Source organism: Trachemys scripta, chromosome 8 (genome assembly GCF_013100865.1).
Source record: "Trachemys scripta elegans isolate TJP31775 chromosome 8, CAS_Tse_1.0, whole genome shotgun sequence".
NCBI lineage: Eukaryota > Metazoa > Chordata > Testudines > Emydidae > Trachemys > Trachemys scripta.
The window spans coordinates 48,424,103-48,437,138 of NC_048305.1; the positions used below are offsets into that span (position 1 = coordinate 48,424,103).

The 13,036-nt window shown below is 51.9% G+C and overlaps 1 protein-coding gene across 2 annotated transcripts in view; it reads right to left on the reverse strand.

Moving 5' to 3' along the window:
* Nucleotides 1-662: 662 nt before the first annotated feature.
* Nucleotides 663-13,036, reverse strand: part of ANKRD45 (ankyrin repeat domain 45) — a 30,073-nt gene continuing 17,699 nt past the window's right edge. The window contains exons 6-7 of one of the 2 annotated variants that reach the window (XM_034778880.1): nucleotides 11,836-11,920; nucleotides 663-1,261 (exon numbers count right to left, since the gene is read on the reverse strand). In XM_034778880.1, the coding sequence (XP_034634771.1) occupies nucleotides 11,868-11,920 (53 nt within the window). In that variant the 3' untranslated portion in view covers nucleotides 663-1,261; nucleotides 11,836-11,867. Of the gene's footprint in view, nucleotides 1,262-10,009; nucleotides 11,921-13,036 lie in introns of those variants that run through there. The other variant, XM_034778879.1, reaches the window with a different exon arrangement.

The following is a 13,036-nucleotide window of genomic DNA, read 5'->3' on the forward strand; positions in this document are numbered from 1 at the left end:
ATGACACACAAATTGGGGGAGTGGGTAAATAATGAAGAGGACAGGTCACTGACATGGAGCATTCTAGATTACTTTGTAAGCTGGGGACAAGTAAACAATATGCATTTTAATAAATGTAAATGCGCACAGCTAGGAACAAAGAATGTAGGCCATACTTACAGGATGGGGGATTCTATCCTAGGAAGCAGAGATTGTGAAAAAGATTTGGGGGGTGGTGGATAATCAGCTGAACATGAGTTCCCACTGCGATGCTGTGACCAAAAAGCCTAATGCAATCCTTGACTGTATCAATGGGAATATCGAGTAGGAGAAGAGAGGTTATTTTACCTCTGTATTTGGCACGGGCGTGACCGCTGCTGGAATACCGTGGCCAGTTCTGGTGCCCACAATTCAAGAAGAAAGTTGATAATCTGGAGAAGGTCAGAGAAGAGCCATGAGAATGATCAAAGGATTAGAAAACATGCCTTGTAGTGGTGGACTCAAGGAGCTCAATCTATTTCGCTTAACAAAGCAAAGGTTAAGGAGTGACTTGATCACAGCCTATAAAAGCCTAAATGGGGAACAAATATTTAATGTCTTTTCAATCTAGCAGAGTGAGATCTAACATGATCCAATGGCTGGAAGTTGCCACTAGACAAATTCAGACTGGAAATAAGCGCAAATGTTTAACAGTGAGAGTAATTAATCACTGGAACAATTTACCAAGAGTTCTGTTGGGAGGTTTGGAGAGCTCATGATAGGGTCGTTTCCTTTTGCAACGAAGGACAACTATGTGCCAGAGTCTCAGCAGAGACTTCAATGGAGCTATGCTGATTTATGCCAGCTGAGGATCAGGCTCTACATACCAGGCCAGGGGAAATGGGCTGCTTAGCTTTGAGAAGCAATAAAATACTTTCTCTTCTATTGATTCTGTTTTCATTGGACAAGCAAGTGAAATAGCCGGGGAAAGCCTTTCCCAACATTCAGAGTTCGTTTACCTGTCTATCAGGCTCTTCCAGAGCCGGAGGAGTGCTTGATGATCAGAATGAGAAGAGCTTGACTTGTTTTCAAGTGTGCCTGTGTAACGCACTGGGCAGTGTTTGCTACTGATCCCCCTCTGCATCTTCTCCACAGCAGAGAGGAGTCTAGTACAGCATTCGTAGGGAGAGGCTGGCACTGTAACAGCTCATGCTCTTAGTCCTGTTTCAGGCCCCAGGGTCAACCAAGCTGTAGCTCCTTCCATTGGAGAGGTGTCCATTTGGACACAATGGAGTTGTTTAATCTGTTAACCCAAGAGATGAAGATCAGCTCAAAGGATGGTACGCATAGCATAAAGAAGGGGCGAAAGGAACGATATAGATGAGCTATTTGTAATGGCAACCACAACAGGGGTCTTGTTTTCCAGTTTTCTACTGGTAGAGCTTCCCCTGATTACCAGAGACATAGAGCATTAGGAATCAAATCAAAGCATGTTTAGTAGGGATTGCTCTCAGAGCAATTATTGACCCCATCAATAATAACGGGACATCACAATTAATGGCCAAGCTGTAGAGGCAGTACATGAATGTAATTCTGTGGGCTCACACATACCCCACCATGGAGGCTGATTCAAAGAAATCAGAAGAAGCCTGCGGATGGCTCACTCAGACATGGCTTCCCTATGAAAGTGTGGGAAAACCAGGCTATCTCAAAACCTACCAAGGTTTGACTGGTGAAAAGCTTTATTTTTTTTCCATAGCAACTTATGGAAGTGAATCTTTGGAAACTAAAGCTGCAACCAAGGAGATAATTGATGCCTCTGAGCTGTGGTGCTGGCTCCTACAATCTGTTCAGCATCTCCTGCTAGGAAAAGGTGATGAATGCTTATGTTAGAAATAATATTGGAGAGAAGTAGCCCCTGCTGTCGGAAATCAACAGGCGCAAACTTATGTACTTCGGTCACATCAGGCATAGAGAGGGGAAAGAGCCCTGAGAAGGCTATGGAGGAAGGAATGGTGGCAGATCATCGTAGTAGGGGATGACCACTGAGGAGATGGTAGATGGTTTGCAGCCTATCACTGAGCAGCTAGCTGCCAAGCATGCAAAATTAGCAATGGATCAAGAAGGCTTCCAAAAAATTTTTTGCTATGATGTCACCTGTATTCAGACATGAGTTGAATGGATGTGCTCTTAGAGGTGGATGGGCCAGCTACAGGGAGAGACCCCAGGCTCTACACACGTGAGTCTGTGCTGCCTGAGCTAAAGGGCCAGCGCCATTGGGCGCTGCCACCTAAGGAACTGGGGGTCAAAGGGAAAGAGCACACCTTAGTTCTGAAAGGTGCTTAGGGTGCAGAGGATTTGCTTAGAGAAGAGAAATTAACTCAGAAGTGGAATAGGACCTTAACCATCACAACCACTGACTGGGATTGTCTGCGACCTCTCAACCCCAGACTCAGAGCATTGGATCAGGCTGTTATTCCTTTTTGCTGGGAAAGAGTTTGACTCTCACACGAGCTATTGCCTTAAAGGTGAAATTCATCTTTGTTCTCATAATCCGACTGCTGGGCTAGGACTGAAACCCCCCATGTCACCTACACCCCTCATCAGACGCTATCGCTAGACCAAACTGGGGCCAGGCTGGTGTACAAGTAGCATGAAAAGATGTTTAGCAACCACACATGAGTCACTACAGCATAGGATGAAAACCCTCTCTAGTTCCACTCCCAACTCCTTCAGTTGGTGACCAGCCCAGCCATGCCTCGGCAAGCGTGTAATTTTTACAAGCAATTTGCAAACAAGACATTTTCACAGAACTGGAAAGACCCCCTCCTTTTCACTGACAGTGCTGGTTAGCAATTGAATCCAGTGCAACCTGTAGTGAAAGCCAACTCATGGGCCAAGCAGTGGGCTGCCTTCTCGTTGGTGGGGAATGACATTTGTAAATTAGGCATCAAACCTCAGGTCATTGATTGCAGTGGGAGTCCTAAATACCTGTGAGAATCTGGGCCCAAGTTATTCTGGAGAGAAATGTAAAGGGGCCATCCTTCTGGCCTTGCCCATGAGGGTTGGTTTGGGACCCCTAATGTCCTATTAGAGCAGTAGTTCTCAAACTTTTGTACTGACACCTTTCACATAACAAACCTCTGAGTGCGACCCCCCTTATAAATTAAAAACACTTTTTTATATATCTAACACCATTATATATGCTGGAGGCAAAGCAGGATTTGGGGTGGAGGCCAACAGCTCGCAACCCCTGAGGGGTCCTGACCCCCAGTTTGAGAACCCCTGTATTAGAGTCTCACCTTGATAATGTCCACTAATGAAGCCAACTTGGCGCCTGATTTTCTGTGGGAAGTAATTTGCACATTAAGCAAGAGAAAGGACCTCCAAAATTGAACACCACCCGATGTGTCACAACCATTGCCCGGGCAGGATGCGTGTCACACAAAAGCAGAACCATCCCCTGAGACTGAAACACACGCTGCTTTTTTTCCTCATTGATAGGACCTTGTGAATCACCCACAAGCTGTTGCCTCAGAGTTCAAAGATATCTTTTTCCCAACCAATCTGAGGGCCCATCATGTACTGAAACCAGCAGAACCAGCTCCCATCTTCACCAGCTACAGGATGTGTTATTTTAGGTGTGTGCTACTACAATGAATTGGTAAGTCACACAGCTCAAGTCAGCATGAAACATACCCACCTTTATTTTCCTCACCAACACAAAAGCTCATCAGGGACTGAACTTATGTTCTGTGCCCAAAGCACAGCCCTACCCTATCAAGCCAGCTGCGGGATTAGTTTTTGTTTCTCTGGGAAAGGAATTTGTAAATTAGCTATGAAGTCTTTTTTATTTATTTATGGTAGGTTTTTTTGTCAGCAATGTGAAGGGACCTCAGATTTCACACCACTGTGAAGCATGGCTTCTCTTGGATTTACATCCAGGGCTTCTGAAATCTTAAATTACAGTCATTTGACTAAGAAGCCAGTCTAGTTTGCTTGTCTCTCAGGGAAAAGAATTAGTAAAGTTGGGTTAAGGAACTACCTCAATTCTGCTTCCACCACCACTGGCAACCCCAACTGTACCCAGGGGCGGTGTAACCACTAGGCGAACTAGGCGCCTGCCTAGGGCATCAAGATTTGGGGCGCCAAAAAGTGGTGCCCCCCAAATTTTATTGTTTTTTACACTATTGCTCCCGGCAGGGGGACGGGCTGCTTGCAGTCACGTTAGCACCTACCTCTGTGGGTGTCCTCTGCAACCGCGGGCCCTGCCGCCTCCCTCCTCCACGCCCCACATCACTGCCTGCCCGCGCCCCCCTGCCAGCCCAGAGCCGCCTCCTCCCCAAGCCGCCGCATCGCTCTCTAGCCTGCTCCCTCCGGCTCTGGCAGTCCCGGACCCCCTGCCGCAACAGTGGCTGCTGCCCAAAGGCTGCCGGCTGCAGATCGGAGCGGGTGACATCAGCCCACCTGCAGCTGGCCCTATTGACAGCAATGCAGCAGTGGGAGGGGAGGCGGGGGAAAGGAAGAGGAGACTGTGGCCACCGGTCCACTGCGGGGGTGGATTGTGGCCCTGACAGAGAATACAGGGTTAAAGACAGGGCCGGCTCCAGGCACCAGCCGACCAAGCACGTGCTTGAGGCGGCACCTTGGAAGGGGTGGCCAATCTTGGGGTGGCGGGGGGCGCTTGGGGTTTTTGTTTTTGTTTTGTTCGGTGGGGCGGTGCTCGAGGTTTTTTGTTTGTTTGTTTTTGTTTCAGCGGCGCTGCACTGGGGGGGGCAGGGGCTGGCGCGGCGCTTGGGGGCGGTGGGGGTTTGAGCAGCCCGGCACGGCGCTTGGAGTTTGGGCGGCCCTGCACAGCGCTCGGAGGGGGGGGGGGGGCGGGGGTTTGCGCGGCGCTTGGTGGAGCGGGGGTTTGGGCGGCCCGGCGCGGCGCTCAGGGTTTGGCTCAGCGCGGCACTCGGGGGCGAGGGAGAACAAAAATCTCGGCGCGGCACTTGGGGCGGGGGCAGGGGTTTCGGCGGCCTGGCCTGGCCTGGCCCGGCGTGGCGCTGGGAGGGGGCAGGGTTTGCGGCATATCACCGATCAGCTAGCTGCCAAGCATGCAAAATTAGCAGTGGATCAAGAAGGCTTCCAAAAAAAAATTTGCTATGATGTCACCTGCATTCAGACACGAGTTGAATGGATATGCTCTTAGAGGTGGATGGGCCAGCTACAGGCGCTGCGGGGGGGGGAAGGCAGGGGTTTTGGTGGTGCGGTGTTCGGGCGGGGGGGGTGTTACGGTGGGGCGGCGCTCTTTTTTTTTCCTGGAGCAGCAAAAAAGTTAGAGCCGGCCCTAGTTAAAGAGCTGCAAAAGTGTAACCGTCCTCAGCACGTGCCACCTTCCAACCCAACCTGAGCGACATGGCTGAGGCCGCGTCTCTCTGCTGCCTGCCGCTGGTGAGTGCGGGAGGCGATCCTTTCCCCGCACTCACCGGCGGCGGGAAGCGGAGCACCACGGCTGGGAGCTGGCGGAGTAGAGCAGGCTGGGGCCGGGTTGCTCCGCTTCCCGCCGCTGCTGGTGAGTGCGGGGTCGCTGGGGGAAGAGGTGGAATGGGGGCGGGTCAGGTGCGGAGCAGGGGGGAAGGTAAGACGCAGGGCGGAAGGAGTTGTCCGGGGCCCCACACCCCCCTAGGGATGGCCCTGCCCCTTGCAGGGGGGGCTGGCCGAGGGATAGGGCTGGTCGCCAGGGCTGGTGCTGCCAAGTATACAGCATATACCTAAGGACGGCCCTGGCCCTAACGAAGCTTTAGCTTGCTAAATGTAAGGTTTCTTACATGAGGTAATGGAGGGACTAGGCTGTTCTTTCTAAACATACTGCACTATTCATGAGGAATAGGTTAATAGTGGGGAATACCACAGCATGATTCATCATGCTCTCCAAGCCATTAAGATTCTCCCTCTGGAACTACACCGTTTTAATTAATTTGTCTGCTCCCCAAAGCCTGCTGCAGCGCTGAGGCCTACTGAGTATGTGACTGGAAACCCAATCACTGCCTCCTGCATAGCTCTGTGGGGTACTAACATATGCATGGCCTGAGATGAGGGTTCTTTCAGATCACTCCTTCCGCCCACAGATTGGAATCTCTGCTAGTGAGCCCAACAATGCTGCCAAGGAGACTGTACATCAGAACAGTCATACTGGGTCAGACCAATGCTCTATCTAGCCCAGTATCCTGCCTCTAACAGAGGCCAATGCCAGGTGCTTCAGAAAGAATTAACAGGGCAGTTATCGAGTGATCCATCCCTTGTTGTCCAGTCCCAGCTTCTGGCAGCCAGAGGTTTAGGAACACCCAGAGCATGGAGATGCAACCCTGGCCACCTTGGCTAATAGCCACTGATGGACCTAGCCTCTAAGAACTTATCTAAATCTTTTTTTGAACCCCGTTATACTTTTGGCCTTCACAACATCCCCTGGCAACGAGTTCCACAGGTTGACTGTGCATTGTGTGAAGTATTTCCTCTTGTCTGTTTTAAACCAGCTGCCTATTAATTTCATCAGATGACCCCTGATTCTTGTGTCATGCAAAGGCATTAATAACACTTCCCTATACACTTTCTCCAAACCATTTATGATCTTATAGACCTCTATCATATCCCCCCTTTGCTCAAAGCTCTTGGGCCCAGCTTTGCCCTTCATTCGAGGGGCTCAGCTCCCAGTGGAAGCTGTGCCTGACTGTAGAACTGCAGCCCATGGGTCACATACAGACCAGCTGGAAGCAGGTGTGATTTTCATTGGATTTGAATGGGATGTGGTCCCTTGTTCTTGAGGAGGAGGAACGTTGCAAATGCTGGTGCTCATTAGAGGCAGGTAAGGAGGCTGGTGTCAGTTCTGATACAGGGGATTAATGTCACAGAGGGAGATGGTTATAGCCAAGGGGCAGAGCCTTTTCCAGCAGCTCCAAGGCCTTGAGGCACAGAGCCCTCACCCAGTCTCTTAGCATCACCTCTGTGCCAGGAATGAACACCTCATTCCTATTTTGAAAGGGTGATAGGCCAGGGCTTCCTGCCCCGTGGGCTGTGAAGCTGCTCCTGTCACAAAGGCAATATCAGTGCCTCATTAAGCAGCAAGGCGACTGTTTATATGATGGTAACGCCAAGGGATCCCAAGGAAAATCAGACTCGCTGGGCTAGGGCAAACATAAAGCAAAACGTCATCTTTTCCCTCAAGAGCTTGCAATCTAAATACACAAGACAAAGGCTGGGAGGGGGAATCAGGCTCAGAAGGCGTAAGTGATTTGCCCAAGGTCCCACATAGGTCAGTGCCTGAGCCAGGAGTAGAAGCTGTCTCCTGACTCCCAATCCAAATCCTATCTACCTGACCATGCTGCCTCCTAGTGGCTGCCTAGGCCAGGACTCCGAGTTTCCACAGGCTTTCATGACCAACTAAAAACGGCTAAGAATGCTATGGCAACCTGCAGCTCTGCTCCATCTATGTCTTTACTGAGTGTTTCTTTGCTTTAAAGTTACTCGTGATCAAAAATGGGAGAGGTACAAATACACAGAAGGAAGAATCAAATACAGCAAGGCAAGAGTGAATGTTTGCACCTCATTTGCACTTCCTGTGGAGATTACCAGTTACAAGAGGGGAAAAACCCAGCAAGGGGCTCAGGTTAGAAATGGACCTCAGTGAAACAAGAGAAGCACTGAGAGAAAAGGTCATGCTGTTTACATTGTGCCCAACATGAGCCATGTATGCACCATGAGTGAACACTGCAGATGGGAAGAAAGTGGAGGAAGGACTCTTATGCTGGTTGCAACAGCTTTCCCATCTGCCATGAAAGGGGTGTGTGTCGGTTTGACAATAAATGAGACTTAACATAGAGATGGGCCAAAAGCACTGAGGTCAGCTGGAACTCAAAGGTGCTCTGCAAATCAATTGGCTATTTTTACAGACCCTTTTCTGAATATAACTGCACTTTAACTGAGGGCGGAACAGGTTTTATTACCTCCAAGTGAGTTCAGCTTGTTAATTGCCAACTACAAAGAGATCTAGCAGCTGTAGCTGCTGGAATAGTTCTTGAGGAGTCACACAGCTCCAGGAAGGGACGCTCGGAGCAGACTCAGAGCCACATATACAGGTGTATATAAGGGCTTGGCTACACTTGCGAGTTAGAGCGCATTAAAGCAGCCCTGGGCGCCCTAGCTCACTACCCGTCCACACTGGCAAGGCACGTAGAGTGCTCTGACTCCAAGGCTAGAGAGCTCCTGGTACTCCACCTTGGCGAGAAGATTAATGCTTGGTGCGCATTGGCTGAAACGCCCAGGCGTCAGTGTGAATGAGGGGCTGCATTTCTGCGCTCTGATCAGCCTCCGGAAACGTCCCATAATCCCCTTAAGTCAAGTGGCCACTCTTGTCATTGTTTTGGAATCACTACAGGCATGCGGATATGCCCTTTGAAAGCTCTGTTTCTGACAGCCGGCATGCTTATCTGCTCTGAGACAGAGCAACCATTACTGTGGAATGCTGTGTGTGAGAGAGAGGCAGGAGGAGGGGGGGCCTGCTGCTGTCTGAACTTACAAGACAGCATGGTGACATGCTCTCAGCCCCCCAAAAACCCACTCCCTCTCTCCTCTCACATACACACAACACACTCCCGTCACACTCCACCCCACCCCACCCCATTTGAGAAGCACGTTGCAGCCCCTTGCATGCTGGGATAGCTACCACAATGTAGGGTTACCATATTTCAACAATCAAAAAAGAGGACGGGAGGAGCCCCGCCCTAGCCCTGCCCCCATCATGCCCTAGCCCCGCCCCTGCCCCTTCCACGCCCTCCCACTTCCTGCCCCCTCAGAACCCCCAACCCTCCCCCCCACGCCTTGTCCCCTGACTGCCCCCTCCTGGGACCCCTGCCCCTAACTGCCCCCCAGGACTCCACCCCCTACCTAAGCCTCCCTGCTCCTTGTCCCCTGACTGCCCCAACCCTTATCCACACCCCCACCCCCTGACAGCCCCCCCCCAGAACTCCTGACCCATCTAAACCCCTCTGCTCCCTGTCCCCTGACTGCCCCCTCCTGGGACCCCTGCTCCTAACTGCCCTCCAGAACCCCACCCCCTACCTAAGCCTCCCTGTGCCTTGTCCCCTAACTGCCCCCTCCTGAGACCCCCCCCACCTGTACTCTGACTGCCCAAAACCTTACACCTCCAACCCCCAGACAGCCCCCCCCGAACTCCTGACCCATCCAACCCTCCCCCTGCTCCCTGTCTCTTGACTACCCCCCCCCGAACCTCCCTGCCGCTTCTCTGACCCCCTGACCCACTTACTGTGCTGCAGAGCGGCGCGCTCGACAGCGGGGGAGGGGAGCAGGGTCGGAGCTCCAGACTGCCGGAGGCGAACGGCCAGCCGGCGATCTGCGAATGCAGGGAGTGGGGGGAGGGAGGGAGAGAGAGGAGGGGAGTGGTGTCAAGTTGCAGGGGAGAGGAGGGGGAAGTGGAGGAAGGGCTCTGGCTGCCGGAGCCCCGTGCGAGTGGCACGATCCGGCCGGCTGCCCTGTAAGCCGCGCACGCTCTGCATGGGGGGGAAATCCGGACATTGACAAATTCCCCCCGGACGCTATTTTTAACTGAAAAAAGCCGGACATGGCCGGGGGAATCCGGACGAATGGTAACCCTACCACAATGCACTGCTCTCTGTGGCCGTTGCAAGAGCTGCTAATATGGCCACGCCAGTGCACTTGCAGCTGTCAGTGTGGACAGATTGCTGCGCTTTCCCTACTGCACTCTATGAAGGCTGGTTTAACTCAAAGGCCTTAGCTACACTGGCAATTCACAGTACTGCACTTGCTGCGCTCAGGGGTGTGAAAAAACACCCCCCCCTGAGCGCAGTGAGTGCAGCGCTGTAAAGCGCCAGTGTAATCGGCGCCTGCAGCGCTGCACACTCTCTCGCAGCGCTGCAAGCTATTCCCCTCGGAGAGGTGGAGTACTTGCAGCGCAGCGCTGGCGGCGTGACTACACTCGCGCTTCACAGCGCTGCCGCGGCAGCGCTGTGAATCCGCGAGTGTAGCCAAGGCCAAAGTGCTCTACATCTGCAAGTGTAGCCATGCCCTTAGTTAGTGTCACTCACAGGGGCCCCCCTCAGCAAGTCCTTTACAATGACGCCTTGAGGGTCATTAGCTTAGCAATGTGTCAGCTCTTTGTGACATTCTCCTCCCCTCATGCAGAGAGCCAGCGCGAGGTCTATGCTCCACTTAAACCTTCTAAGTCAGGTTTAAATGAGGCATGTGCTTTGCAGTGGCTATCCGCATAGGCTGAACTTCACCTGGAGTGAACGGACAGGTACACTTTTTAAAGAGGGCATTTTATAAGGTGCCTATGGCAACAGAAGGGCCAAACAGAGCTATTCTCTGACCTACCCACTGGCTTGTCTTAGGACCTAGGCAGAGCTCAGCCAAAGGGTGCATGCATGGGACAGCTAAGTAATCAAAAGCAACGGCTCCTACCGCAGTGGATTTGACTAATTTTACAGCATGTTTGGTGCAAACTGGCTTTCTGCCTGCTGCCATGGCAATGAGTCACGCTGGATGGCTGAGGAGTTTTTATGCTATTTGATTAATTTTTTGCATAATCAAGGAGATTATCTGAGCAGCCATGTGCTGGCTCCACTAGCCAGGTGAACGGATGGAATTCATTCCGATGGATCCTGGCTGAAAGCCGCTTGTAAGCACCTTGCTTGTGGGCAGCACGTAACACTACAGAATGGGAGGCAAGTCACAGAGGCTCTGGCACCCAGGCAATTCCAGATGGGGAAAGATGCCTCAGCATAACCCTTGGGGACCACCCATGCTTGGTCCAGAACACAATGAGCACATGTAGGCCGAGTCCTTGTCCCAGTCACAGAATGGCCGTGACCCAAACGAGAAAGAAACTGAGGTTTAAACCAGCATGGAAAAAACCCCAGAAGCTCCGCTAAGGACAGCCAGAGCGCAGCCTCCAGCATGTGCTCGGCTGGGTGATTTTAAACTGCACCCGTTGATTCAAGGGAGGGACGGGTGAGAGACTTCGCTATTTTTAGATTGCAAACTCCCCAGGACAGGGCCTTTGCCTTCTCTGTTTGTAAAGCACCTCACATGACTACAGTCCCTATAGTAATAACTGAAGTGGGAGAGTGAGCCTGACAGCCCAGCTGTGCTTTGTCCTTCCTGTTTCAGGAGGCATGATTCTCAGTAGGTTTTCTGCCATCTGGGACAACAGCTACACCTGGGAAAGCATCAAAGAGGTACCGCAAGATCAGGCTGATTTTTTTAAAGTAGAAAGTTCAGGGTGAGCAGGAGCTGGTGATCTCATGCAGATGTGCAAGTAGTAGATTTGCGGTGCAAAAAAACACTATAATGAAGACCCTGACCCTGAGAAGGGCTGCCCCTTATTAGCGTCACTGGGAGTTGCAGGTGCTCAGCACCTCAAAATCAGCCTCTAAATTACTGAGGTGCTGAAACAACCAGCCTCTGGATCACAAAGGGCCACGTAGCTACAGGAGATCTAACCCCAAAGACTGTGTCTAATCTCAGCCTGAGTGGGTCATCCCTGCCTCTGACAGAGGTCTAAGGGGTCTGTCCCTTTCTTACACTTTGGCAACACTTGTAAATCTTGTCATGCCAATAAAGTCTCGTTGAACTGAATTGAAAGTGCCACTGATCCAGGTAACATAAGGTAGTCAGCACCTCATCTGACCTTTCACGAACCGCAAAACAACCTTGCTATCTTGGCGTTTAGAAACTGATCACAGATGGGTCCATGCTGCTGGGTCTGCATGTGGACCCAGCCTCTCCCAAAGTTTGGCTCTAGGGCTGTACGTTCAGATTAATGACTATATATGTGTAAGGCTTAAAAAAATATAAGACCTGAGACAGGCAGGAGCTGTGGAAATGAAGCTTCAGATTTTGCTGCAGTTCAGCGCTGACCTGGTGCTCTTAGCTGTTGGAGGACCTGCAAGACAGCAGATTTCCAAGTGATGCTTCATTGCGTTCTAATACTGCCTCCTCTAGTGCAGTTACAGATTAATGGATAAGACAAATACAATGCGTTGCTGCTGAGAGAACTGAGAAAACTGTCAACATCATCACCAGACTTTGAGACAGAGGGCTATGTGCTCTGGTCACTTTTGACAGCAATGCTGAATGACCAATCCCTTGCTGTGTGTCCCTTCCTCATCAGACCTATTGAATCTCAGTGCTTTTAGTCCCTGGGAGGGGTTTTAGTCTAAAGTCTCTGATGTGCTCTCCGTCTTAACTCCAACTAACAAAGTCTTTGTCTGGGAATTTCCTTTGGTGTCTAAAGTGACTCAGGGGCGGCTCTAGGCACCAGCAAAGCAAGCACGTGCTTGGGGCAGCCCATTTGCAGGGGCCGCAGGGATCCAGCATGAGAGCTGAGAACCAACAGGGGGCCCTGGGAGCTGTAGTTCCTTGGTTAGCTCGCTGCCTATAGAGCCAGCCCTGGAGCAGGGAAAGAACTACATTTCCCAGCATTCCCTTGGCCGCTACCAACAGGAAAAAGGGGGAGGGAGTGAGGTAGCTGAGACCTCATGCTGCAGTGAATGGAGAGCTGCACTGTGAGTAGGTATACCATATTTTAACATTCAAAAAATAGGACATTCCACTGGGAGGGTAGCCCCACCCTGACCCCATCTATTCCCTCCGACTGCCCCCCACAGAAACCCCAACCCATCCAACCCCTCCTGCTCTGACCCCTAGGGTTACCATATTTCAGCAAGCAAAAAAGAGGACGGGAGGAGCCCCGCCCTAGCCCTGCCCCTCCCACTTCCCGCCCCCCCAGAACCCCCAACCCTCCCCCCGTTCCTTGTCCCCTGACTGCCCCCTCCTGGGACCCCTGCCCCTAACTGCCCCCCAGGACTCCACCCCCTATCTAAGCTTCCCTGCCTCTTGTCCCCTGACTGCCCCAACCCTTATCCACACCCCCACCCCCAGACAGACCCCTGGGACTCCCACGCCCCATCCAACCACTCCCCACCCCCTGACAGCCCCCCCCCCAGAACTCCCAACCCATCTAAACCCCCCTGTTCCTTGTCCCCTAACTGCCCCCTCC